Source organism: Peromyscus californicus, unplaced genomic scaffold, assembly GCF_007827085.1.
Source record: "Peromyscus californicus insignis strain IS unplaced genomic scaffold, ASM782708v3 Scaffold_8__1_contigs__length_139910024, whole genome shotgun sequence".
Classification (NCBI taxonomy): Eukaryota; Metazoa; Chordata; class Mammalia; order Rodentia; family Cricetidae; genus Peromyscus; species Peromyscus californicus.
Genome location: NW_026294606.1, coordinates 96,362,830 through 96,389,161, shown reverse-complemented (window position 1 = coordinate 96,389,161; position 26,332 = coordinate 96,362,830). Strand labels below are relative to the sequence as shown.

At 43.4% G+C, this 26,332-nt stretch overlaps 1 protein-coding gene across 1 annotated transcript in view; it reads left to right on the top strand.

The window, feature by feature from the left end:
* Wwox (WW domain containing oxidoreductase) overlaps positions 1-26,332 on the top strand; it is a 286,448-nt gene that overhangs the window by 46,525 nt on the left and 213,591 nt on the right. The window contains exon 5 of the mRNA XM_052729315.1: positions 11,124-11,230. Within this exon, the coding sequence (XP_052585275.1) occupies positions 11,124-11,230 (107 nt within the window). The remainder of the gene's footprint in view (positions 1-11,123; positions 11,231-26,332) is intronic.

Sequence of the window (26,332 nt, the reverse complement as noted above, 5' to 3'; positions counted from 1 at the left end):
ATATCACAATGCCACTTACTGCTAGTGACAAGGCGCTCTTGGTAGGTCAGGGTCCGGATGGTGGTATGTGTCTCCTCTGAACTTGGGCACACTGTCTGTCTGGACCCCTGGACTGTGCAAGTCCCATTACCTCTGTGTTCATTGCTTTCCTCTTGTATGAAAGGATGACAGCACTTCTAGGATTTCCTTGAAGAGTGTCTTAGAATCCCTGTATTGTGTAAAGCACTTGGCACGGTGCCCAGCAGCTAGTAATCGTCCCGGCTCCTCCTCCTTACAGGGATGTTTCCAGTCTTTTCTCCAAGTCAGACTGCTTAAAACATACTTGGAGTTTGAATTGGTTCCTTCCGTTCTTATCTGCCCTGATTGCTCTGTATTAAAATTCATAAAGACCCATAAATTATCAATTAGATGTCATTCAGTTGGTTATTTTTAGTTTCTTACTATAACAGGAGTACATGCATGTGTTAAAAATTGAAACAGCATGCATTGTAGCATGTACAGTAAATCTTCCTTGCTCCCAAACAATTGCTCTCTCTCTCTCAGAGTAATCAGTGTCAGAGCTGTTTACCCACATACCTTCTTCATTTGTGTTGTATTTTGCAAGCCACTCTATGCTTTAACTTTTTGTGTGTGATGCTGAGTGTTGAACTCAAAGTTTTGTGTGTTTTGGACAAGTGTTCTACTACTGAGCTATATTCCTAGCCTATCCCAACTTCATCCCTTCCCACCTCCCGCCGGAATATTGAGGATTGAAGGTAGAAGTTTACGCGTGCCAGGCAAGTGCTCTACTACTACTGGGCTACCCTTGCTGTCCTGCTTAGTTTTTTTTTTTTAAACGATTTATTTATTTATTATGTATACAGTGTTCTGCTTGCATGTATGCCTGCAGGCCAGAAGAGGGCACCAGATCTCATTGCAGATGGTTGTGAGCCACCATGTGGTTGCTGGGAACTGAACTCAGGACCTCTGGAAAAGCAGCCAGTGCTCTTAACCTCTGAGCCATCTCTCCAGCCCTCACACCCCATTTTTAAAACAGGGTTTCTTTGTGTAGCTTTGGAGCCTATCCTAGAACTCACTCTGTAGACCGCCTGCCTCTGTCTCCTGAATGTTGGGATTAAAGGCATATGCCACCACTGCCCAGCTTCCTGCTTAGTTCTAAAATGTCAACTCAGCACAATCTAGGGTCTCCTGGGAAGAGAGAAGCTCAGCTAAAGAATTGCCTTGATCAGACTAGCCCATGGCCATGTCTGTGAGAAATTGTTTTGATTAACGATTGATGTGAGAAGGCCCAACCCAATATGGGTACTATCTCTAGGCAGGTGGCTCTGGGCTGTATAAGAAAGGAGGCTGAGGAAGCCCCAGAATGGGCCAACAGGCAGTATTCCTCCATACTCTGTTTGTGTGTGGTATATACTCATGTGTATTTTATGTGGACATGCTTGCCTGTGTTGCATGCACAGAAGCACATGGAGGGTGTTAGGTGTATTGCCATCACTCTCTATCATATCCCTCTGAGGCAGGGGTCTCTTTCTAAACCTGAAGCTGGAGCTAAGCTGTTTGCCAGTAAGCCCTAGAGACCACCCCCATCTCTATCTTTGACAGCACTGGAGTTAGAGGGTAGAGTTGTGTTCACCCAGCTTTTTGCTGGAGCCTGAACTCGGGTCCTCATGCCTGCACAGCAAGTGCTCTTAACCACTGAGCCATCTCTACAGCCCCACTCCATTCTTTCTGAGTGCAGCACATATAGTTTAATCTCTGCATGCTAGTTGGTTGATTCAGCCTAACTGATAGACAATTAGGTGGATTATGGTTTTTCTGCCTCTTACAAACAATGTGGCATCAAATGTTCTTCCCCCAGTATTATGCATGTGTGCAAGTCTGTTTGCTAGGCTAAGTCTCCAGTTGTGGAATAGCGGGGACACAGAGCATGCCCATTTATCACTTGATATGTCCGGTTGCCCTCAGAGGTGTCTAGCCAGTTTATATCCCCTCTCCACTTAATACCTGGGGTTGTCTGGTTCCTCCACACCCTGACAACTCAGGTGCTGTTCAACATATTTGCAATTACAGATTATGTCTTCATTGGACCTGTCCAGGACTGTGCTAATTGTGATCTCTGGGTACCTTTCTCACCGTAGTTTCTAACTAGGGTTGTCACTAGCAGGTCAGATGAGAACTTATTCACCCAGTGCAGTGGCAGCACTCGTAGCCAGCCTGAGGTCAGTTTTGCCTCTTGAGAGATCTCACACAGTCACTTACAATTTATTATCTAACACTGCAAAACATTCCAGTGCAATATTGCCCAAATCATTGAGATACAGCTTGGGGATGTTGAAAAAAGATTCCCAGTGAACCAACCCATTTCCTACCCCCATGTTCTCATCTCTTAAACCGGTATCCTTTTGGTGAATTATGTTGTGAGGGGTGTTGAGAAAGCATTGCACATTGTAAGGCACCTCTCATTTGACTGTATTTGAGACCTCATTTCCAAAGCAGGGATGGTTTGGACTTATTTTCTCTGGAGAGGTTGCATGTTTTGTAATTTCTTAAGAGTTGATGGCTGTGTGTTCTGTTTGGTGAGAGTGATGTCTGACTGGAACTCAGAGGTATGTAATTAAGATGGTGTGGATGGTAAGTGTGATCGTGCAAGGAGTTATGCAGGGTGTCAGGAGTTACAGAATCAACAAAGTGGGTTGTCCCTGCCTCTTGGCATTGACTTCATCACTAGGATGACTGTGTATCCCAGAGTTCCCTTTGCAGCCTCAGAAAAAGTAGGTTTCAGTGTCTCAGTCAATGTCATGTCATTATAATTTCATTTACAGTAGTCAGATCTGTTTGGAAAGTGTGGTCCTTGTAGATTTAGGAGGATGTAAGGGAAACTCAGATCCTTAAAACCACCAGTTTGATTTTTGTTGTTGTTGTTTTTGTTAACCCAGGGCCTTGCACATGCTAGGCAAGCAGTCTACTGCAGAGCAACACCCCTAGCCCAAGCTAGTGGTTCATTCACACAAAAACTACATGGGCTGGAGAGGTAGCTTAGTGGATTAAAGTACTTGACAAGAAAGGACAATGCCCTGAGTTTGGATTCTTAGAACCCATATAAAGCTGGAGGTCCTGAGCATCTGTAATCCCAGTACTTCTATGATAAGATGGGAGGCAGAAACAGGGGAACACCCCTACCCCCGCCCCGGAAGCTCCTGGGCCAGCTAGCAGCTAGTCTGGTGTACACAGTGGTGATCAGTAGAGACTCTGCCTCTGAACAGACCTGTGGCCATCCTCTGAACTGTGCATGCTGTATTATGTGTGTGCTCAGTCACCCACCCACATCCAAACCAAACAATAACTCCAACTCCGAGTTATCCCCAAATCTAACTTCACTTGAAAGATATAGGCCTATCTTCCTGTTCTACACATGATGAGGGCCTTTTGGGGGCATATTCTCTGACTTGTTGCTTGGTTCCTAAAGACTGCGTGAGTGGTCCATTCTTGATATGTGTGGGCATACATTGGGTGGTGGCCACCATTTCTGTTTTCTTTTAATGGCATACAGTTGCAAGTAATGTTTGTCTCCAGTGTTTCACAATTATAAATTAATAATAACAGCCCATTAGAAATTACTGGTGTCGTAAGTCCCAACTCCTTTGGGCATCTTAATAAAAATGATAATTAAAACCATAATTTACAGTAAATGGGGACACTGCCCAAGTACATCCACAATATAAGAGGAATTAAAAATCTCCAACCAGAAAGAATATTCCTGGCACTGTGGAAGAAACTGCCTTGTTCTTTGAGCCCATGTCCACGGCACCTTGTCAGGGCTTGTTGAGTATGGCTTCCTACCCTGGAGTCTTTTGTGCCTGTGGCATCTGTAGGCAGCTCTGTGTTTCTCTGTATGGCTACCTGCTCTGAGCATAGGCCCTTCCCTCCCTGTGTGTTTTCTGTTCATGCGAACACGTAGCTAGGCTCACCCACACTGCTGGAGAAACTCTAGTACCTCCCAGATGCTCACTCAAGCCTAGATTTACACAGTTGCCATGCTGCATACTTGTTTTCCAAGTGTTTTTCTAATTTACGAATTTAGCCACTCAGCATAAGAGGGGTCTTTGTCTCCATGGGCTGATCACAGTGCTTCCCTGTCTGTACCTTCTCCATCATCTTCATGGCCACCAGAGGGGCTTTAATTGGATAAAACAACAGCAGTAATAATAACTCACAGTGTTGCACTCTGTCCAGAGATTTCCTCTACATCCTCCTGTCCATTGGTTTGCGCAGTCTGGTCTCCATTCTTTTCTCAACATTGTTCCTGTGAGGCCCCTCAGCAATCCCTGTCTTTCATCATTCCTGGTGCCTTTTTGTGTGTCTGTTTCTTCCCTAGCTCCTTCAGTTCTGATGTAGTTCTTGACCCAGGGTTCCTGCTGCCACACAATGACACATTCCCATGCATGTAGATGCATGTCAGGGCCCTGATTTATCAGTCTGAGTGTGCCTGCCTTAGCAAAGCTGAGTACCCCTGGGTTTCCCTATCCATAGCCAGGGTGTGATCTCTTGCTTGGCAAGGTAGGACTTGGCATGGCTTAGATAAAATCTCAAGCAGGTCAACAGGAAATATTCTTTAAGATTTTGAGGTGAGAGAATGTAAGTTTTCTTGTTGTTCTGATCAAATACCTGACAGGAAGCAACTTAGGGGATAAAGAGCTTAGTTTGTCTTGTAGCAAGAGTATGAGTGGCTGGTCACATTGTATACAGAGTCAGGGAGCAGAGGGAGATCAATGCTCACACACAGCTTACTTCTCCTTGTTCTTCCTTTCTGGGGTTCTGGCCCATGGAGTAATACCACCCATTGTGGGTCCGGTTGACACATATCAGTTACTCAATCTAGAAACTCTCTCATAGATATGTCAGAGGTTTGTTTCCTCGGTGATTTTAGACCCTGTCAACTTGACAATCAATATTAGCTATCACAGAGGGTTATTTATAGTGTCTGTGCCTGTATTCCTAGCTCTCAGGAGGCTGACATAAGAGGATCATGAGTTAGAGACCAGCCTTGGCTATGTCACAAAAACTTAGCTTTTAACAACAACAAAAGATCTGGATGAACCATCCGTCTGGGCATATGGTTCCTGTAGTGACCTGGTGGGAAATGCCAACAGCATGGATGGCAGTTCACTGTGGCTGACCTGAGATGCTAATTTTCACCTGTTTGACGGTGGCTCCTCAGTCAGTTGGCTGTCATCAATGCCATTGGGGCCCCAGAACTCTCATCTAGGCTCCTTCCAGAAATGCTCAACCCTGCAGCTAATTCAATTAGGAAGAAAAGATGGGAGTAACATGGGAGGCAGTGAGAGAGAAAGGGGAAAATACTGGGGGGATGGGGGATGGGAGGATGGAAAGGGTGGACAAAGACCTCGAGGCAAATAGAACTGTTTGTGCACTTGATTTGTTCTATAAGCCAGTCTATAACTTCTATCCCAGAAAATAAAAACTAGTGTAAGGTAAGGGGGCATTTAACTTTTGGGGTACATTTTCCATCTTGGGTATTTGTATTTAAAACTTAAAACCTGGAACCATGAGGTATTAAACCCCCATGGACACTTAGCACTTGTTACTGGATCTCTTATTGCAGATGCTAGGAAACCTTGCTGCCCATTGTTTAAAAATGCCTTCTGTTATTTATTCTCTTCATATTATTAGCGTTAAATATTCTCTTGCACCCACTGGCTATCTCCTCGTGGTTAAGCTGCTGCAATTTAAACATTGTCATGAAGTTAATTTTTTATAAGATGAATCAGGTTATTAAATTTAGTAAACCATTGCCTTCATTATTTTGCACCAACTTTGGCACCATGCAGGATTGGCTTAGCACTACTACATTTAGCTAATTAAGCTGGCCATCAGCCGCAGTGTTACGAGCGTGAGGGATGCTGTCCTCATGGGCTTTGCCCAGGACTTAGCAGTAGGTAATGTTATTAAACTTTTTTTTTAATTTATAAAACTCCATACTCTGGAGATGTGGTTTGCTATAAACGTGTTATTGTCCTTGCTGTTAAACCATCATCTTTTGAAATATCTCCCGCTTTGTTTTTGCTCCAAAGGCGGTTGTAAAGGATTAGAAAATGGACTTGTCGGCTGTAGCTTTGACAAGTCGACTAGCGGTGTGTACAGCTCTGTTTAGATAAAGGAAGATGTAAGGTCCAGAGAATAACTTTATGAGACACAGAGACAGATGGCTTAGCCATAGTTCCAGTCAGGACGTATCTGAGGGAGGGAAGGTACACGCTTGCCTCAGCAGCCTGTTGCTGCCATCAAGCTAGATGCCCAGCTTTCAGTAATGCAGGGTCCTATGCAGCAGGTCATTTTGTCAAGTGAGATAGCCTGACTCAGTAGGTTTGTTTGGGAAAATAAAAGGTGAATGAAAAGGCTATGTTTTCTCCCTGTAGATTTTTAAGTAGTGTAATTCTAAACTGTAGTGAGTAGTATTCCTATAGGATTTTAATATTTAGTCTTTATTAAAAAGCCAGTTACAGGTTCATCAGGGTTGCGATTCAAAACAAGGTGGATTATTTCAAAACTGCACAGCATTGTGGCCCATTAGCAGTCTGTATAAACCATCCCCTCCTTAGCGAACCCTTCTGGGAAGCAGAGATGACTAGGCATGGAGACAGTTGTTTACTGCCTGGCCTTGCATCATGCCGATCTCCTTTCCATCCATAAATAATACAGTTGTTTTAGTGTGGCACACACCTGTAATCCCAACGCTCAGGAGGTGGATCCAGGAGAATTGGAGTTTGAGGCCAGCCTGGGCTACATAGTGAGTTTCAAGCCATCCTAGGATACATGGCAAGATCTTGTCTCAAACAAAACAAAATAGTTCCCAAGGAATGTCTGGGAACTGTACTTGCCGTCTTCCCCAATTTATATTTTAATATCATTTAATTGAAATATGATCAAAATATTTCTGGTCATTGCATTGGCATGAAAATTTAGGAGGGATAGAGGTTTTGCCATTTTCTCCAAGATCTTTTGGGCACATCAGATCCTAGGGTGACAGATGAAGGTGTTATTGGCACCTTTTTACTGGATTCATGTTGGTTGCAGTATGTCATCTACCATAGCTTCTAAGATGTGGCATTTTGGAGGCTGATGGGATGGCTCAGTGGGTAGAAGTCCTTGTTGTAAAAACCTGAGTTCAGCTTCAGAACTGAAGTTTGATCCCTGGAGCCCATAGTGGAAGTGGAAGTAGAGAACTGACTTCTGAAATCTATTCTCTGATGTCCACATACATGCATGCTTGTCCCCTCCCCCCCACATCTATGCAACAATAATACATAGAATGAAACTGTTGAGGAATATTATTTTAAGGTGTGTTACTTTGTTTCTGTTGCATTTGTTTAACTCTGTGAAGCTGTGTTACTGTGTCTGTCTAAAACACCTGATGGTCTAATAAAGAACTGAACAGCCAATAGCAAGGCAGGAGAAAGGATGGGCGGGGCTGGCAGGCAGAGATAATATATAGAAGGTGAAATCTGGGAGGAGAGAAAAAGGAAGTAGCCAGAGAAGGAGGTTGACATCAGGGGCAAGCCACCCAGCTACATAGCAAGCCATGGTGTAAGGGTAAGATTTACAGAAGTAAGAGAATTGGAAAAGCCCAGAGGCAAAAGACAGACTGGTTAATTTTAAGTTAAGAAAAGCCAGCAAGAAACAAGCCAAGCTAAGGCTGGGTGTTTATAATTAAGAATAAGCCTCCATTTGTGATTTATTTGGGAACTGAGTGGCGGGCCCCCCAAAAGAGTAAAAATCCCCAACAAGATGAAACATTCTCTGATATCCACATACATGCATGCACACATACACATATCCATGAAATAATAATTAGAATAAGACATGTAAACAATATTTTCAAAAAGGAAACTATTAATTTGAATTCACTGTAACTTAAAAAAAAAATCTGATATTGGGACTGGAGAGGTGATTTCAGTGGTTAAGAGGGCTTTTTGCTTTTTCAGAGGACTGTGGTTCAGTTCCCAGAACCCATATTGGGTGGCTCCAAACCACAGGTAACTCCAGATTCGTGGGATCTGATGCCCTCTGTGTACACCACACATATGCACACATGTACATGCACATACATATTAACAAAACATGTCTATAAAATATGTATCATTTTGCTGTTTAGAGCAATGTCTGGGCATTCAACTCTAGAACTAGGTTGACTCCTCCCCTCTCTTTGCATTTCCCCATCCCCTTGGTATTTTTTTTTAGATGATTTTGACATGTGGATTCAATTTCCTTAAATATGTATTCTTTTAATTTTCCAGTTTACCCTCATGACATTTTTTTCAGTAATGTTTTCATAGATGTTTTCCTTTTAAAACTTAATAATGTATCAACCTAGAGTAGTTGAACATTTCATAAAATCTTTTTAGGGTTTGTGGGACCCACAGTCCTTTTAATAATTTTTTTAATATTTAAAAATTTAGAAAAACACTACACAAAATCTGAACATGCATATGTATGTGACTGGATAGGTTTGGAGATGAAACTACTATTACAGTTTACAGAGATTTTGTTTATTTATATTTTAAAGATGTATTTATTTTTATTTTATGTATATGAGTATCTTGCCTGAATGTATGTATGTATACCACATGTGTGCCTAGTGCCCATGGAGACTAGCAGAGAGCATCAGGTCCCCTGAAACTGGAGTTAAAGATGGTTATGAGCTGCCATGTGGGCGCTAGACACTGAACCTAGGTCCCTGCAAGGGCAGCCAGTGCTTTTAACCCCTGGGCCATCTCTCCAGACCCCATTTATGTACTTTTACATTATGTTTATGTGTATGCGAGTGTGGATTCGTGCACTTGAGTACAGTTGCACATAGAGGACAGAAGAGGACATCAGATCCCCTGGGCCTCGAGTTACAAATGTCTGAGCCTCCTGATGTGGGTGCTGGGAACTGAACTTAGTCCTTTGGGAGAGCAGCCGGTGATCTCAGCTGCCCGCTCTAGCTCCTCCTTCCTGGAAAGCCTAGCCATAGTGCGTCCAGCTACTATTTCTGATGCCATCCCCAGTGATCTCTTGTGCATTTGCTTCTGGTTTTGTCTTTTTTGGCCTTTGGTAACATCTTGTCCTCTTGTGTGTCTTACTATTTTAGGTTCTTGTTCCAGAGATTTTACATGAGAATGGGAAATATTGGAGGGATAATTGAGGCTCTGGATGGCACCTTCTTCCTCTCTAGAGCATATCGTTATCCTTTGCTTTTCCATTAAATAGGGACAGGCCACTTCAACCCAGTCAGAAACTGAAGTATCTGAGGCTGAGCTTTCTGAGAGGCTGGCCTGTCTCTGGTTCTCCTGGAAGGCAGTAGCTCTGGTGTGTATGTACTACCACCCTTCTTCGTGGACCCTGGGTTTATGTTTCTACCTTTCTCTGCCTATAAGGATACGACAAGCTTGGCCTGTGTGCTGCTTCTCATCTACTGTTATAGAACTGGAATAGGACTTGAGTGGCACCCCATATTCCTGCTATGTGCTGCCCCACTTTCCTAAACCTTGGCCTCTAGAATTCTCAGTTGTACCATACTTCTCTGATAATTTCAGAGAAGAACGTGTGCTTTCATATCTGTGTATATGCATGCCCATGTATGCACATGCCTTCACATATGTATATATATATACATATATGTATATGTGTATCTATCTATCTATCTATCTATCTATCTATCTATCTATCTATCTACCTGTCTGTCTATCTATCTATCTATCTATCTATCTATCTATCTATCTATCTATCTATCTGTATATATGTATATATTTGATACACTCTGCAGATTTTCTAGTTGTTCTCACCAGGAAGGTAAGAGGGAGGGCCTACGACACATAGACATCTACAATTGCTGGATTTGTAAGTTCTGGAAACACTGACTCCTTACAGAGCAGAGCATGGGGGCTTCTCGTTAAGCAAAGGTCTAGTCAGTTATGGTTGGTAGTGAAGCTACTGGCTATGGCCTGAGCTCTTCTTGGACTGGGTCTTCACCTTTGAAATTGCTGTATTTGTTGGGTCAGCTTTCTCATTTCTTGCTGTTGACCTGCTCTGTCAACAGGGCTCTGCTGTGGGTGGTTCTTAACCTATGGGTCACGACCTCTGGGAGGCAGATCAAATGACCCTTTCACAGGGGTCACCAAAGACCATCAGAAAACACAGATTGTGATATACTGTGTACCCTAATAAACTTTACCTGAAGATCAGAGGACAGAACAAGCCACTAGATTAAACATAGAGGCCAGGCAGTGGTGGCACACACCTTTAATCCTAGCACTCGGGAGGCAGAGATCTGTCTGGATCTCTGTGAGTTCAAAGCCACCCTGGACTACGTGAGATTGACTCAGTCTAGGGGAGAAATAGAGCCAGGCAGTGGTGGCACACACCTTTAATTCCTTGGGAATCACACATCTTTAATCCCAGCACTTGAGATCTCATGCCTTTGCTTGGGAAGCCACATGCCTTTAATCCCAGCACTGCGAAGGAAGTGATATGGTGGGCAGAGAAAGGTATATAAGGCGTGAGGAGACAGGAACTAAGGCTTTTTGGCAGAAGTGTCCATTTCAGCTAGAGGCCTATTGGCTGAGGCTCTTTCAGGCTGAGGAGTTGGTGAGGTAAGAGGTGGTGGCTGTGGCTTGCTCTGCTTCTCTGATTAATATCTGACTCTGGGTATTGTTATTAAAAGACTGATTTAAGATTCGAGTTACAACAGATATTTACATTATGATTTATAACAGTAGCAAAATTACAGTTATGAAGTAGTAATGAAAACAAATTTTATGGTTGGGGGTCACCTCATCATGAAGAACTAGATTAAAGGGTCACAGCATTAGGAAGATTTAGAACCACTGGTCTAGAGTAAGACATTTGATCTGTTATGTCACTGAAGCCACTTCCACTCCACTGCACAGTTTCACCCACCCAACATATCTCCTGACCTGTCCTCTGGCCCTGTCCCCTGGAGCACAGAACCATCTCTGGTTAAAAACCACTCCGTTCTGTCAGTTCATCCACTGACGACCCTTCAAGCCTTACTTGTTGGCATTAGCATTGTTTCTAATGTGGACTTTTACTTTTAACCACAGGGTTCGAAACCGCCAAGTCCTTTGCCCTCCATGGTGCGCACGTGATCTTGGCCTGTAGAAACATGAGCAGAGCCAGTGAGGCAGTGTCCCGCATTCTGGAAGAATGGGTAAGTGCCTGGCTGCTTTGTGTTAATTGTCCAATGTGTACACCAGGCTGAGTGCACAGAGGTTTCAGCGCAGCACATAAAGTTTATTGCTTTTGGAATACCGTCTTTGTTGTCAAGTCATCTTCACATTGTTTACTTTATGAAGGGAAGGACGAGTGAGACAGTTATTACCCATGCGTTTGTTTATAGTTCACTGTCGGTGTCATCAGCCTTATTACTCAGAGATTTGAGAATGTTTACTTATTTAAATCTTTTATTAAGAGAAATAAAACATAGCCAATGCCCATGAATGCAGTTGGGATGTGTGTGTGTTCATACGACATAGTTTTTCTACTTCTGCAGTTATTTACTTATGTAATTCACTTTTCACAGTTTCGTACATGTGTGTTATGCACGTTAGAAATTTTCATTGTCCATTACACTCTCTAATCCCTCCTCCTCCTTCTGCTGAAACCCTTCTTCCCTATGGGTCCCTCTTTGCCTTCATGAAGTTAGGAGATAAGCTGTGCAAACAGCAGGGAAATGACACAGAAGGGCCTGCCCATAGAATTCAAGGGCTATCCGAGAGTCACAAGGAAGAAAGGTGATAACATCTGGATGAGTCTTCTTTTCCTGCAGAATGAGAAGGGAAAAATAAAAAGTAAAAGTCCTCCCTGGTCCTTGAAAGGTAAACATCCTTAACTATTTCTCGTGCACTCTTCCAGAAAAAGGTTTCAGATATAAGCGAACACGTGCACACGCTGTTCCATGCTTTGATTGTCTCACTTAATACACTACAAGATCTTTCTGTGGGGTGTCTAAATAGACTTTGGGTTAGGGCTTTGCTCACTGGGGTACAGTTCCTGACAAAAACAGCTCAGGAGGAGAGAACGTTTGTTTTGGCTCGGGTTTCAGCCTCGAGCTGACTGACTTCTTTGCCTTTAGACAGATGTTGAGAAAAGCCACTTTGGTAGAAGGGCATAGTGAGGAAGAGAGTGAGCCAGAAAGAGGAAGAGGAAGAGAGGGAGAAAGGGTGGCAAGAAGGGAGTGCTGTGACCAGGGGAGAAGGGATTGATTGATTGATTGGGGCTTAAGTGTATCTCTCTAGGACACCTCATGCCCTAGTGATCTGTTTTCTTCAACTAGGCTCCCCTTCCTAATTTCCAGCACCTCCCAACAGTTCCATCAGATTCTGCATCAATCAATGGACCTATCCATCCATGAAGTCAGAATCTTTGACTACATCAGTCAAGTCCCCCAAAACTGCACAAATATGAACACTGCTGCATTAGGGGACAAGCCTTCAATACATGAGCCCTTTGGGGGAACACTGCAACTCCAAACCATGCACGTCCATTCCCTTTCATGGTTACATATGATTTCAGTGTGTGCTTATGTGTTAAGTTAACCATATGGGGTGCCTGAGGTTGTTAGCATTCTCGTGCTATTCCAGGTGATCCAGTGTCACTCTGTCTCCTGCATCAGATGCTCTCACAATTTTATGTGAAACTAGGTCTGCTGTATGTGAACTGTTTTCAGTAGTTAAGTCCATGAGCTTACCCATGGGGCTGAATCTTAGCTGCAAGCTCCCAATCCCTGGGCTACATATGCAGTTAAAATTTTGATGGCCTAGTAGTTGCTGCATTGTCCATTCCTACTGATGATGTAGAAGAGTTCAAAGGGTGGCTCAGGGATGGTCAGGCTTCTCAGATTTTGTTTGTTTGAGTGAATGCTGTGTTTCAAATTGGAATAGCATAATTCCAGTGACTTCAGTGAGTCTGCAGTTAGCATACTGTACAAGGATATTAATGTTGAAGCTGGTCTCAGAAGGGAACACCAAAATGAAATTGCTTTTCATCTTTAAATTGATATTTTTCTTAGAATACATGGGAGCAGACTAGTCTATCTTATTTTTATATCTTATATTTGTCTATCCTCTATTTCCATCTATTTATTTGTTTATCATCTATTTATATCTCTCACCTATCATATCATCTGTCTATGTATCTATCTATGTATCTATGTATCTATGTATCTATCTATGTATCTATGTATCTATCTATCTATCTATCTATCTATCTATCTATCTATCTATCTATCTATCTATGTATCTATGTATATATCTATCAATCTATGTATCTATGTATCTATCTATGTATCTATGTATCTATCTATGTATCTATCTATCTATCTATCAATCAATCATCTGTCTGCCTATCTGTCTGTCTGTCTCTCTGTCATCTAACTCTCTTTGATCTGTCAGTTATCTGTGTGTCTCTTCATTTAGCTATCAGCTATCTCTGTTGCTCTCTCTCTCTCTCTCTCTCTCTTTCTGTAGGCAGGGTCTCATTGTGTAGCTCAGGGTAGTTTTGAACTCATAGTAGTCATCCTGCCTCTGTCTCTTGAGTTCTGGAATTATAGGCATGAGCCACCACACTTGTCTTGATTCCATTACTGTTTGATACATAGAGGCAGAAATTTCTGGATCTACCCTAATAAGCTGTAGGCCCTTGGGCAAGTCTCTTAATACATCCGGCACATCCCTCATGAAGAAGGTTTAATGAGATGATCTCAGAGACCCAGCATTTACTCTCTCTTCCTTCCATGTTAGGTCATAACTCTGTCCCTGTGAGGCAGCTTCAGATGATGGGAATTGTCACTGTGTAGGTTCACCAAACAGTTCCGTGATGTGGAGTAGCAATCCTAGAGGAATGATTACCCCAAAATATTCAAATTAAGGACCTGGGAACAAGAACCACAAGTGAAAACAAATGTCTTCCATGCAGTTTCAAACATTGAAATTGCATCATGGAGGGTTTGCACTATAGAAACTCAACCCTTTTGTCATACCTCCCTGGTGCACTTATTCTCTGTGTATTCTCACTCTCCCAAGATGGTGATTACAGGAGCCCAGATTTAGCACCTAAAACCATGCTTACCATTTCCTGTCTTTGCAACGTAGAGACCTAATACTGGTCACCTTCCTTATGTTTCCACTCCACACATTCCCCACATGCTTACCCTTGACCTTGCTGTTCTGGTTTTCTTCAGGCCCCTCCTTCTTTCACATCTCTACATAGGGCTCTCATCTGGCATTTCAGTAAGGATTGTCAAGGTCAATTTGATCCACTGCAGGTTTTTAGTCTTTGAGCCAGCTTGAGTGTGTTCATACTTTACCTTGGATGGACCATATCCCTACCTCGCTGGGGATGTACTGAGACATATTGCCACCCTGTGGGAGGCTCTCAGAGTGGTCCAGGGTTTTTTGTTGCAGCAAGAGCTCATTCAAAAGTCCCTGGGCATTTTTGGCTCCACATTGACTTTCAAGTGCCAAGGCTCTGTGGGCATCTTCAGCTCAGTTCTGGAGATGGAAATGGTTTCTTTATTCACTCAGCTTGTTTCTCCCAACCTGGGCTTTCTCTTCCAAGTTACACTGTACTTTCCAGGATCACAATGTTCTCAGTGCTTCATGTCTATGTCTTAGCCAGTGGAATGATTTTCTCAGTTCACAGTGTTGGAGCAGCTGATAGCCCTCATTCATATGTGCAGGCATGGCCCGTTACAACAAAACAACCTAGTCTTCTTCATTTCACAGAGGAGCCCAGGAACAGCTCTGCCAGAGGAGTATAGTGCCCAGAGCCACATAGCTCATGACCTCAGGGACAGGGCTTTGTTTATGCCATCTGCCTTGAAGATCAGCTCATCTGAGTGTCACATCCTTAGCTGTCAGTTTTTGCTTTACATCCTTTGGTGACGCCCAAGTGTTTAATTTCAAGACCCAGTCATATTTAGAGAAAGCAACTCCTTGACGTGGATATAGCCACACCCCTCCTTCTCTCCCTCCTTCCCCACTGCTTCTCCTCCTCCTCTGCTTCCTCCTCCTCCTTTTCATCTCCTCCTCCTCATCCTGTGACAGGGTCTCAATCTGTAACATGTTCTGGCTGGGTATTCATTATGTAGTCCTGGCTGGCCTTAAACTTGCGACATTCCTGATTTAGTTCCTCAAGTGGTGAGATTACTGGTGTGCACCACCAGATCCAGCACTGGGTCTTTGCAGTGCCCAGAGCTGATCTGATATTGAATTTCTCATGACAACCCCAAACATCTCTGCACATATCCAGATGCTTTCTAGGAATGGTGCAACCCATTCCTGGCTAATTATCACTGTTATACAACTGTACTGCAGAGCTGGAGAGTGATTGAGAGTGTGTATTGCTCTTGTAGGGGAACCTGAGTTTGGGTCTCAGCACTCACATTGGGCAACTCACAGTTGCCTATAACTACAGCTTCAGGGAAACTAGTGTGTAGCTAGAGTTTTCCTGCCTGGCCCACAGTCAAGACAAATCTCTGTCACCTGCCAGTCCCACAGCCGCTCAGACCCAACCAAGTAAACACAGAGACTTATATTGCTTACAAACTGTATGGTCATGGCAGGCTTCCTGCTAACTGTTCTTATATCTTAAATTAATCCATTTCTATAAATCTATACCTTGCCACATGGCTCATGGCTTACCGGCATCTTCACGTGCTGCTTGTTATGGCAGAGGCTGGCAGTGTCTCTCTGACTCAGCCTTCCACTTCCCAGAATTCTCCTCTCTCCTTGTCCCGCCTATACTTCCTGCCTGACTACTGGCCAATCAGTGTTTTATTTATTAACATATTTGCCATACAGAACACCTCACAGCACTAGTGCCCTCCTTTGGTGTCTGTGGGCACCTGCACTTACACACACAAACTCATACAGGTACCCATTCATGCACAATAATAAAAAGTAAAAATAAAATGTATGTTGGCAAAGATTAGAAACAGCTACACACAATGACTTTGGGAAAGTGTCTGAACTTGTGGAAATTTCAGCTTCTTTGTCTATAAACTGCATATTATAGTGTATTTCAAAACATGGTGGTCTGCAGTCAGCACAGTGGCTATGTGTAAGTAAACCATTCACAGATGGTGGAGCAAGATTCAGTGCTCCACTCAATGCCAGCTGCCTTGATTAGCAACAGTGATGAAGATAATAATTCCTTAGGTACACATGGAGAGCATAGTGAAGCTTGCTTTTCTTACCCTCAACAAGTGGTTGAGAGGGGGGCTGTAAGGAGGATGTTTACCAACACAATTTAAGTGGAATCACAGTGAATTGTTTTCCTGGCTTTTTATGTCTGAACTCCTACATTTTAATACATGTGCATTTAGTTGGTTGATCAGTATTTTTCATATTTTTAATATGCACTTCATATTAGCTCTCAACTGTCATTTGAAAAGCTGTCTTAATTATTTATGTGATTGCTTTTCTTTTTGTGTTTATAAAGAACTGCCCTTTGCATATATCCAGGAAAGGCAATTAAGGGCTCAGTCACCAGGAACGGCAAGCAATGGTTATTGAGAAAGGAGGGAGATGAGAGGTTAAAAAAAAGCAAAAGATTTATTAGTGATGGTGATGGAATGTGTATGTGGCAGAGGGAACACATGCTGGGTTGATTGTAGCCACCTGATTTGATGTCACAGTGTTCAATTACCCCGGTTGTTGATGGTGTTGGTTAAGTCTGTTTATCTCCTTGGAGTGAAGGCTCGTGGACAGCACTGATGGTGCTGTGTGTTTCCTGACAGTTTCATTGGTAGGCATTGGAAATACGGGCTTTCACATGTGGAGAACTTGGTGCCAGACATTATGCTGGGCATGTGCCCCTGACACTTTGCTTATAGTTTTCTTTTTTGAAACAGGGTCTCACCTGTGTAGTCCTAGCTGTCCTAGGACTCAAGATGTAGATCAGGCTAGTCTGGTAGATGTGCCTGTCTCTGCCTCTTGAGTGTTGGGATTAAAGGAGTACACCACCATACCAATCATGACTGAGCTTTCAGTACTACTGACACCTTGTTTTCATGGTGTGGCATTAAGGATGGGTGATGGTGCTGAGTGCTCAATCACATTTCTCAGAAGTCCCCTAGAAGTCCAGCAGCTTTCTGGCTACCACAGAGCCACTCAAGGACTTTATAAGCTGATGGAGCCTTGATGCTTATGGGAATTTTCTCTTTTTCCTTTTGATACTAAAAGCTTACAGTCTGCAGTTTGTCTGTCCAGATAGAATGTGTTAGGTGTGATGTCTTCTCATGCAAATCAAGCACTTACTGAGTGCATGCATGTGTGTGTGTGTGTGTGTGTGTCTCGACGTGGGGGGGGGGTTTGTTATGTGCTGGGTGGCTGACATAGAAGCTTTCTGTCTAAGTTAGGGGCTTGCCTTGGAATAGATGATTGTTATCTAAGGCAGCCCAAGGTGTAAGGCTCATCCCTGTTGTCTTGAATGTCAGTAGCTAAACAAAAACAAGCTATTAATATCAGGAAAAGTTCATCCTAAATCAGCCTCTAGATTTTCTCATTTGTTTGCCTTAAAAGTTGTTTTTCTGCTCAGTATTGGATTTCCGTAAATAAAATATGATATAAACAATTCTGTGAGCCAGCAGCAGCTATGTAAACTTCCTGTTTGAGTCAGTAAGTGTACTCACAGCAAAAGGCAAGGGTGAAATTCTGAAGTTTCACCCCAGAACATTTTCAGATGTCATTTACTGTCATCCTGTGTATTGAGGTGTGTGTGCCGGGGGGCAATGTACTTAGTAGTAACAATGAAACACATGCCTTGTGATTAGCCCATCTGACAGCCAAGGCGCTGGGGGCTGGGGAAACGGTTGTGTAATTACACACAGCTGGGGCATGAGTAGGGAATCGGAATTCACAACTCCATCTCCCTGATTCCCAGCCAGTCTTGACCTAATTTAAAATTCTTGGTGTGTGTTGTTCCTAAACAGTAGCCTGGATTTTCTTTTTAACCTCCATATGTGCCTGTGTGTGTGTGTGTGTGTGTGTGTGTGTGTGTGTGTGTGTGTGTGTACTTTTTGCACTAGTGCGGGTGCGTGCATGCCATAGTGCATGCATAGCGGTCAGAAGACAGTCGTGGGTACTGGACCTTGCCTTCTGTTGGTTTGAGAAAGGACGTCTTGTTTGTCACCATGTGAGCCAGGGTAGCTGGCTTGGGAGCTTCTGTCTCTACTTCCCGGTGGAATGCTGAAACTACAGGTGTCCATGCCTTGTTCTGGGTTCTGAGTATCCCAACTCACTGAATCATCTCTGATTTTCTCATAGAAAAGAATGAATTTGAATTCCTGATCCCTTGGCTTTGACCTCTTAGGAACTTAGATTGTGGACTTGTATCATCACATTGAATTTTTTTTTTTTTTTTTGCTTTTCGAGACAGGGTTTCTCTGTAGCTTTGGAGCCTGTCCTGGAACTCACTCTGTAGACCAGGCTGGCCTCGAACTCACAGAGATCCACCTGGCTGTGCCTCCCAAGTGCTGGGATTAAAGGCGTGCACCACCACCACCCAGCTATCACATTGAATTTTTGTGGTACTAGGATTGAACCTGGGTCTTCATACATGCCAGGCACGCCTTCTCTCCGCTGAGACACACAGAGTCTTGACCAGGCCCTTTAAAGGGCTCAGCCCAATACTGTATTCACAGAGATTCGTCTGTATGTGAATGAATGTTTTATGATGGGAAACAGAATGTGTTGTTAACATGAAGGTACCTGTGGTTACCTAGGAAGGAACCTCCCTACCTCTTTGTAATTTGATGTCATTGATAACTGGGTCAAAGGAATCTGCATCTTCCCTTCCGTCCCCTCCCTTCCTTGTTAAGTGCTATGTAGTGTATTTACTGTTCTGCTTAAGTTGCCCATTTGACCTTTCTTGTCACAGGCCCAGGAAAGATTCTTTATCAGTTAATAAATTATTCATCCCCTCGTAGACATAATTGGTTGCTAAAATATTCTGAGTTTTCTCTGTCTTCAGAATAGCTGAAAATTGTGCCTGGTCCTTATCCTCCAACTTTTCCATCTCATTTCTCATTCTGAAAATTTTGCATTGACTTACTCTTAACTGTATCCACTGTTCTTTGATCACCATTTCTGTGTCTTCGTTTTTTTCTTCCTGGCCATCTCTGGCAGTCTTGAACTGAATCTTTTCAAACTTTATATCCATTATAACCTTTATATAACAAGGGCTGTGGTTCACTGCAGAATGTTAAGAGTCCAAGCAGGAAGCACAGGTGGCTCGCTCCAAACCATCACCCCCAATTGTGTGCAGCCCAAAGAAGATCCATCCTCTCAATAATGTGGGTTCCCCTGGGTTCTTATTAAGCAATTTTGACATAGTTTGAAGAGACGGATTTCATCTTTAGATGGTATCTAGCCAGTGGCTGCAAGGCCAGCTTCTGGCCACTCAGCTTTTAGCCTATGTTATTTAAGAGGGAAAAATATACTTGAGACTGTTTTTCATGTTTATTATGGGGCACTCAGAGTCCCTCAGATGTAGTGTGTATTAGATTAAATAGAAGAGAAATAGTCATTGTGCTGATAAAACCATCCAGGCAAGGACAAGTAGAGATCAGCAGGGCTGGAGGTAGTCTCTCAGGCTGGGCAGCACATGGGGCAGAAGGTCAAGGGTAACCCTAGAGAGCTGTTTAAAACAGAACTAATTGTAATCCACACAGAGATGGGCAGCCTTTAGGTGGGAGGTCCTTGCTTTGGAGTCCTCGAGAACTGGGATCAAATCCTGACACAAATGGTTGCCCACTGGTGCCCCATCTTATTTCCTGTAGAATGGCATAAATGACAATTTTAGGGTCACCACAAGGACAGAGTGTAGCCACACAGGGCTCTTCTGCATAGAGCCCAGCATGTTGTGATCCAGAAAGTAGTGCACACCCTTGTCCCACACAGAGCCCTAAACTAGACAGTTGCATTCGTGCACCTTGAAAAAGTATCCTAGTTCAGGCTCCTCTTCTAAAAATGTCATAGGCTGCTGGCTTAAGGAATCTGTTTCCAAACATTGCAGAGGCTGGAAATCTGACCACAGTGCCTGTTTGGTTAGGTTCTTGGTGAGGATTATCTTCCTGTTTTATAGCTCACTATGCCTTTTCATGTTAAAGAGTAGAGAAATAGAAGAAGGGAGGGAGGGAGGGAGGGAGGGAGGGAGAGAGACACTTTTAAGCTTTCATTCTGTAGGATCCCTTCATCTTCCCAGCAGTGTCAGTCAATACTGAAATGAGCTGAGATAAAGAGTGGAGCCTCTTCCACCCCAGGACGTAGAAATGTGAGTGTCGTTGCTACAGCCTTGCCTGAATTGGAACTGACTGGCCTGGCATAGGCCGGGGTTAGTGCCGAAGAGAAGCAAAACTGGCAGAGCCCACCCTGTATTCCCAGGAGATTCATGAGAGCGTGTACCTGTCCCTGTCAATTGGAGGATGTATATGTAACTAAGTTTTAAAAACTATAGAAGGAAGGCTTATAGGTGTGTTGTAGTGGCAGCAAGGCCATGCACCAGTTCTTTGACAGTCTACCCTTCAAGAGTGGAGTCTGGTTCTCCTTCACCAGTGTGAACTGTACCTGTTGATGTGTCTCAGTGCGTTCCATATGCTGACACATCTCAGTGAGTTCCGTTTGGTGGTGCTGATGGAGAGTGACTCTCCAGAAAGCTGAAAGGACCGAAAAGGCATCCAGCTTCTTCTTTACACACTGTCTTGTGTCACTGTTTTTGCACCACCATGTTGTGAGCACACTCAAGCAACCCTGTGAAGACTGCTGCTACAATGGTAGTTTGAACCATCTCAGAACCCTCTGGCCCAGCTCAGCCTTTTGCTGTCCTGCTGCTGCCATGGTCCAGCAGGTTCACATGGTGTGTTCTCCTTTCACAACCATCCAGTGGGTAGGACATTTCCCAGCTTACGACCTGCTAGATTTGACTAGATGAAAAATGTGTACAGTTTTCAGCCATATGCTTTTGGGGAAAACAGTAGTAACTAACACAGGTGCCATGGCTTCCAGGGGAGAAGGAGCCATCACTGAGAGAGACTGAACCCTGAGACGCAGTGAGCCACTCAAAGTGTAGGGCATTGAAGTTTGCATTGGCCACCCAGGTGCCTTACACATTACAGCATCCCAGGTTAGGGACCTCCTACTTTGCTCTGAACTCCTTTCCTGATGAATAAACACAGTCATCCCATCCTGCTTCTGCATTAATTAATTAGAAGGACCTTCCTTACAATGAAAACAGCATCTTCTTGGACCACCAGACGGAGGTTTGTTCTCCTTCCATAGAGCTCTATTGCCTGCGTTCTTATCACCCAACAAATACATGCATCTCTCAAATTCCCTAAATAATAAATCCAAAGTTATTGAAGCTATCAGGTTACTGAGAGTTGGCGGTGAGACTGCCCCCTCTCATTTCTTTGCAACCCTTGTCCCTATTTTATTATTGAAGCTGCGAATGCTCATGGTAAGGCTAGGCAGCTGGGGAACCTCAGCCCCTGAATCTTGCAGCAGGCAGCAGCTGTGGGAGCTCAGGCCTGCTTTGCCTTCCCTGGAGTTAATGAATCAGCATGCGCCAAGGGCACAGTCTGCCTTTAACCGATGGAGGAACACCACATTTATTTACTCAACAATTCTGAGATTTCCAATTGTTCCAACTACAAGGCAGTCTGCCTGCAAACCGGGTTAGGCCGGGAGAAACTTCAATGCCTCTTTGTAATGGCTTTGTTGTTGTTTATTGAGAGGGACTAATTAACTTTGATTATTGCACTAATATTATGGCACTTTGACAACCCTTCAGATTTATGACTCTGGGAAAATAAACAAATGAAATGCAGGTGCTGGAGCAGAAAGACTCAGTCATTACTGAACTTTAATTACTTGGAATGTGTAGCCAGGAGAGAATTAGTTGATGAATTACAGGATGCTTAAACCTACCCCAAACTGAAAGCAAGGAAAAGACAAAAATAGTGGGGAGGAGACTGGAAAGGTGCTGTGTTTAAGGTGGGAAAGACAGGGCACATCTCTACTCCTCTCTGTGGCATCTCATTGACTAATCTTGGTGGTTTCCAGTGCTGCAGAAACTCACAAAGTGCTTGTCAAGGCTGAATCAGCATCACCCAAGAACATGCTAGACATGCAGATTCTTGGGTCCTGCCCAGAACCACCAGTTCAGAGTTTCTGGAGGTGAGGTTCCAGGGAAACCTAGATACATGCAAAAGTTCAGATACATTGCCATCAGATTGTCTGCTGTTTGTTTTTGCTAAGAGGTAGGTACACAATTTTGTCTTTGCTTACCAAAGTCAAATATTGCCCTAACCCAGATCCTGAGCCATTCCAGAGATTTTCAGGCTCTATGACAATCACCTTCACCTGATGTTCCCATATCACTGGCCCTTGGTCAACCCTGCTTTTCAAATGAAAACCATAATAATGAGAATGGTAGCCAAGATGATAACATAGTCACTGTGCTGAGTGCTGTGGATATCGTTCTGTATAAATAAAACAAATGGAGCCCAATGTATTGGCAAGAGTTTCCACCTAAAACTTGAGAAAAAAGATTCTAAAATGGAGGTAAAAACAGCTTCCTAGTTGTCTCTCTCAAGTTAGCCACAGCCTGCTGGTTTGAGCTACTATGGCGGGTTCCTGGAGTTTGCACTCGACCTGCAGTATGGCGGGAATGAGGCCTCTGCAAATGGCACATTAAGCTGTGTGGTGGATTTAGCCTTTGCTAGTACAAAACAAAAAAAGAGGTTTCTGGGCTACATGCTGCTTTGATAAGAAGCATAGACCCACTATTTCTGAGAATTGATGGCTCCCAGAGCTGGCGGAAAATGTACCACCACCATGTTGGGAAGCTGAAGTGGGCGGAGCCAGCAACCACAGCGCCGTTTCAGTCTTAGAATGGTGCAGTTTAAAGCAATAGGCTCAAGGTAATATAAAAAACAAGCCACATAAAGATGGCTACCACACAGAGAATCTGGATTATGTTCTTTTTGATATTTGTAACTGAAGAAAAACATTTGATTGTAAAAACTGTTGAGTTATGCCAAAATGTATACTTTAAAGGTACCTTGACTTCAAAATTTGGATGTAAGGATATGTTGCTTTGGAAAGGAGGCTCTGCTTTTGTTTCCACAGAAAGCAAGAGGCTATGGATTTGTTTCAGATTAAGATACATCAGGTTTGACCAGCCAAGACCCCCTGAAAGGTCTCCGATGACACCATGGCCCAGATGATCCAACATCCAGAATGGTTTGAAGGCAACTGGCTCAGACAATACAGCTTCATGGACTACTCCATAATCCTAAAATTTTCTTTGTGTCCCCATAAGATACAGCGTCCCCCCTCCCCCAGCAGCAAGTAGTAAGAGAAGCTACGCCCAAATTCCCAAATTATATGTAATTTTACTATGTTAAGGTTAAAACCTTCCTTTTTGAAAAAAAAAAGAAAAAGGAAAATGCTGTGGATATCATTCTGTATAAATAAAACACTGATTGCCAGTGGTCAGGCAGGAAGTATAGGCGGGACAAGGAGAGAGGAGAATTCTGGGAAGTGGAAGGCTGAGTCAGAGAGACACTGCCAGCCGCTGCCATGACAAGCAGCATGTGAAGATGCCGGTAAGCCATGAGCCATGTGGCAAGGTATAGATTTATAGAAATGAATTAATTTAAGATATAAGAACAGTTAGCAAGAAGCCTGCCACGGCCATACAGTTTGTAAGCAATATAAGTCTCTGTGTTTACTTGGTTGCATCTGAGCGGCTGTGAGACTGGCAGGTGACAGAGATTTGTCTTGACTGTGGGCCAGGCTGGAAAACTCTAGCTACAGCTGAGCACTTCAAGGACTTTAGCTCAGCATATGTTAACAATGATCCTGTCAGTATATTAATCTTATGGAATCTGTTTTCCTGAAAAGATTCTAAAGCACAGAGGTGTTCAGGACCATATGCAAGCTCACACAGCACAGATGCCATAGGCACAAGGTGCTTTCAGGGAAGCACTCCTGTCTGTCCAGTTCTTCTGCCACATCCTCTGTGTGCCACATAATACCTAGGCACAGGACGGACTTACCAAATACTCCTGTAATGAGCCAGAGGGCAGCAAAGGTTGACAACTGGGTTGTGGGCACTGAAACCCAGATGGCAGAATCCTGTCCCTGTTGCTTGATTACCTTTTGAAAGCTCACCAGCATAAGGTGTGTATATAGCCAGATGTTTCTAAAGTTTTGAGCTACGTGAATTGATTATCTTATTGATGTTGCTGGGGTCTCCAATTCTTCAGCTGTCTTCTAGCTTGTTCAAGAAAGGGTAGTTATTTGTGGAACACCATGTTACAGTATTTATTCCTGTTCCTTTGACATCACTAATCCTTTTTTGGGGGATTTTCAGTAGCCAGTTCTCCTACTCATGCTGAACTTGGGAGGGCTGACTGTGATGGAGTGTGGACTCAAACAAACTTGATCTTGAAGGACAGGAAAGAGAACCTTTATGTAGAAATGTTGACTGCAAAAGCAGAATCCAAGAACAGAGGGGATGAATTAAAGGCTAGCCAGGTATGGTGGGACACACTTGTAATCCTGGCATCTGGGAGGCTAAGGCAAGAGAATTGCCACAGTTTGAGGACAGTCAGGGTTGGTTCCATGGGGAGCTTAAGACTAGCAGATAGATTCTGGAGGCTTGTGGTCTTCACATGAGTGTGTATAAGCAGGGAGAGGGGGACTTGAATGGTTATTTGGTTCTTTACTACTGATGGGATTAATTGCATCAGTAATTGTTTTAAAATGCCTAAGATATTGTTAGAGTTGAGAAGGCAAACATAAAACCTCTTTGGTTTCTTGTTGCTTAGGTCAGAAGAAACAGCTTGAATTGGCTTTGCCTATAAATTCCTCTTTCCTTTTGGTTAATAAGTGATTGCAGTGACAAATCGTGGAATTTGTCAAGATTATATGTATGTACCTGTGTGTGTATACAGACAGAGGAAGAGAGAGGAAGAAAAAAGAACAGAAGACAGCTGGCAACACAGAGGTGGGACAGACAGACAAAGACAGGGAGACACAGTCGAGCTGGAAACTTTAACAGCAGTATCTTAAGGAGTGTTCTTTTGGACCAGCCTGGGCAGGATGAGGGAGTCTGATCACTGTTTCCTATGTCCCTTGGTCATTTCTTGCTTAGAAGAGAAGAAATTAGAATTGTTGAGCTATGATTTGTTTTAATCAGAAAGAAATTGTCTAACATAAATCTCTTCGTGAGTGCTGGAAAAGCCCTAAAGCGTCTGGGGGGCAAATATCAATACTTTGCAAAGGAGGAATGATTGTTCCAATTCGTGGCTTAATTGACTTTAAGCCTTAATGAAAGTCAGGCCAGGGCAGGCAGCAGACACTGCAGCCGGGGTCAGCAGTGAGGTCTGAGCCAGGAAGGGAGGAATTTAGGGTGGTCCTCATCCTTTGCTGCTGATGCCATTTTCTAATTAACTGGGGCCACCTAATACCAGATAATACTCCTTTTTCTTCCTCTGAAGAGAGCACAGTTTTCCTGCCTATCTAGCATAGTAATTTATTTTAAATTATAGTTTTTTCCCCCATTGGAAGCATTCGTTTGTGTTGGATTATCATTTCCCCAAGTGAAATTTCACTGATACTGTATAATTAAATATAGATTTTTAAAAAGCACAGTATATATTTTAAATTTGTAAGTGGACAAACTGGGGTATATAAAGACTTTATTTAGGAAGAATAAATGGCTCCCAGGGTCAGCCCAATGGTTGTTGGAAAGGATTCCTATAGCATCCATACGTTCCTCTGGGAGGGCTGCAATGCCTTGCTGACGTCATCAGTCTAAAAGGGTTGGACTCTAAAGTGCATTGTGCAGGTCTAAGCAACAGACCAGCCTCCAGGCTGCCTCACTCTCAGCCCTGTTTGTACTATGTGAGAGCCAGGTGACCTTCACTTCCTTTTGCTTCAGTTTTCTTAGCCCTATGACATGGGTGTGCTGATAGTACCCAAATCTCAGCATTGTGAAGATCATCTCCAGCGTTGCTCACCAGGAACTAAGAATGTTACTGGAGTGCTTAGAGTGGTACCCAAGTACCAAGAGTGTAATATCCAAGTGCCAACAGAGATAAGAAACAAAACCAAACAGCGGGGCTGGGGAGATGCCTTACAAGCATGAGGACTCAAGTTCAATCCCAGAACTCATATTACAAAAAGACCGAGTATATTGTTGCACACTTGTAATCCCAGCTCTGGGGAAATGGACACAGGCA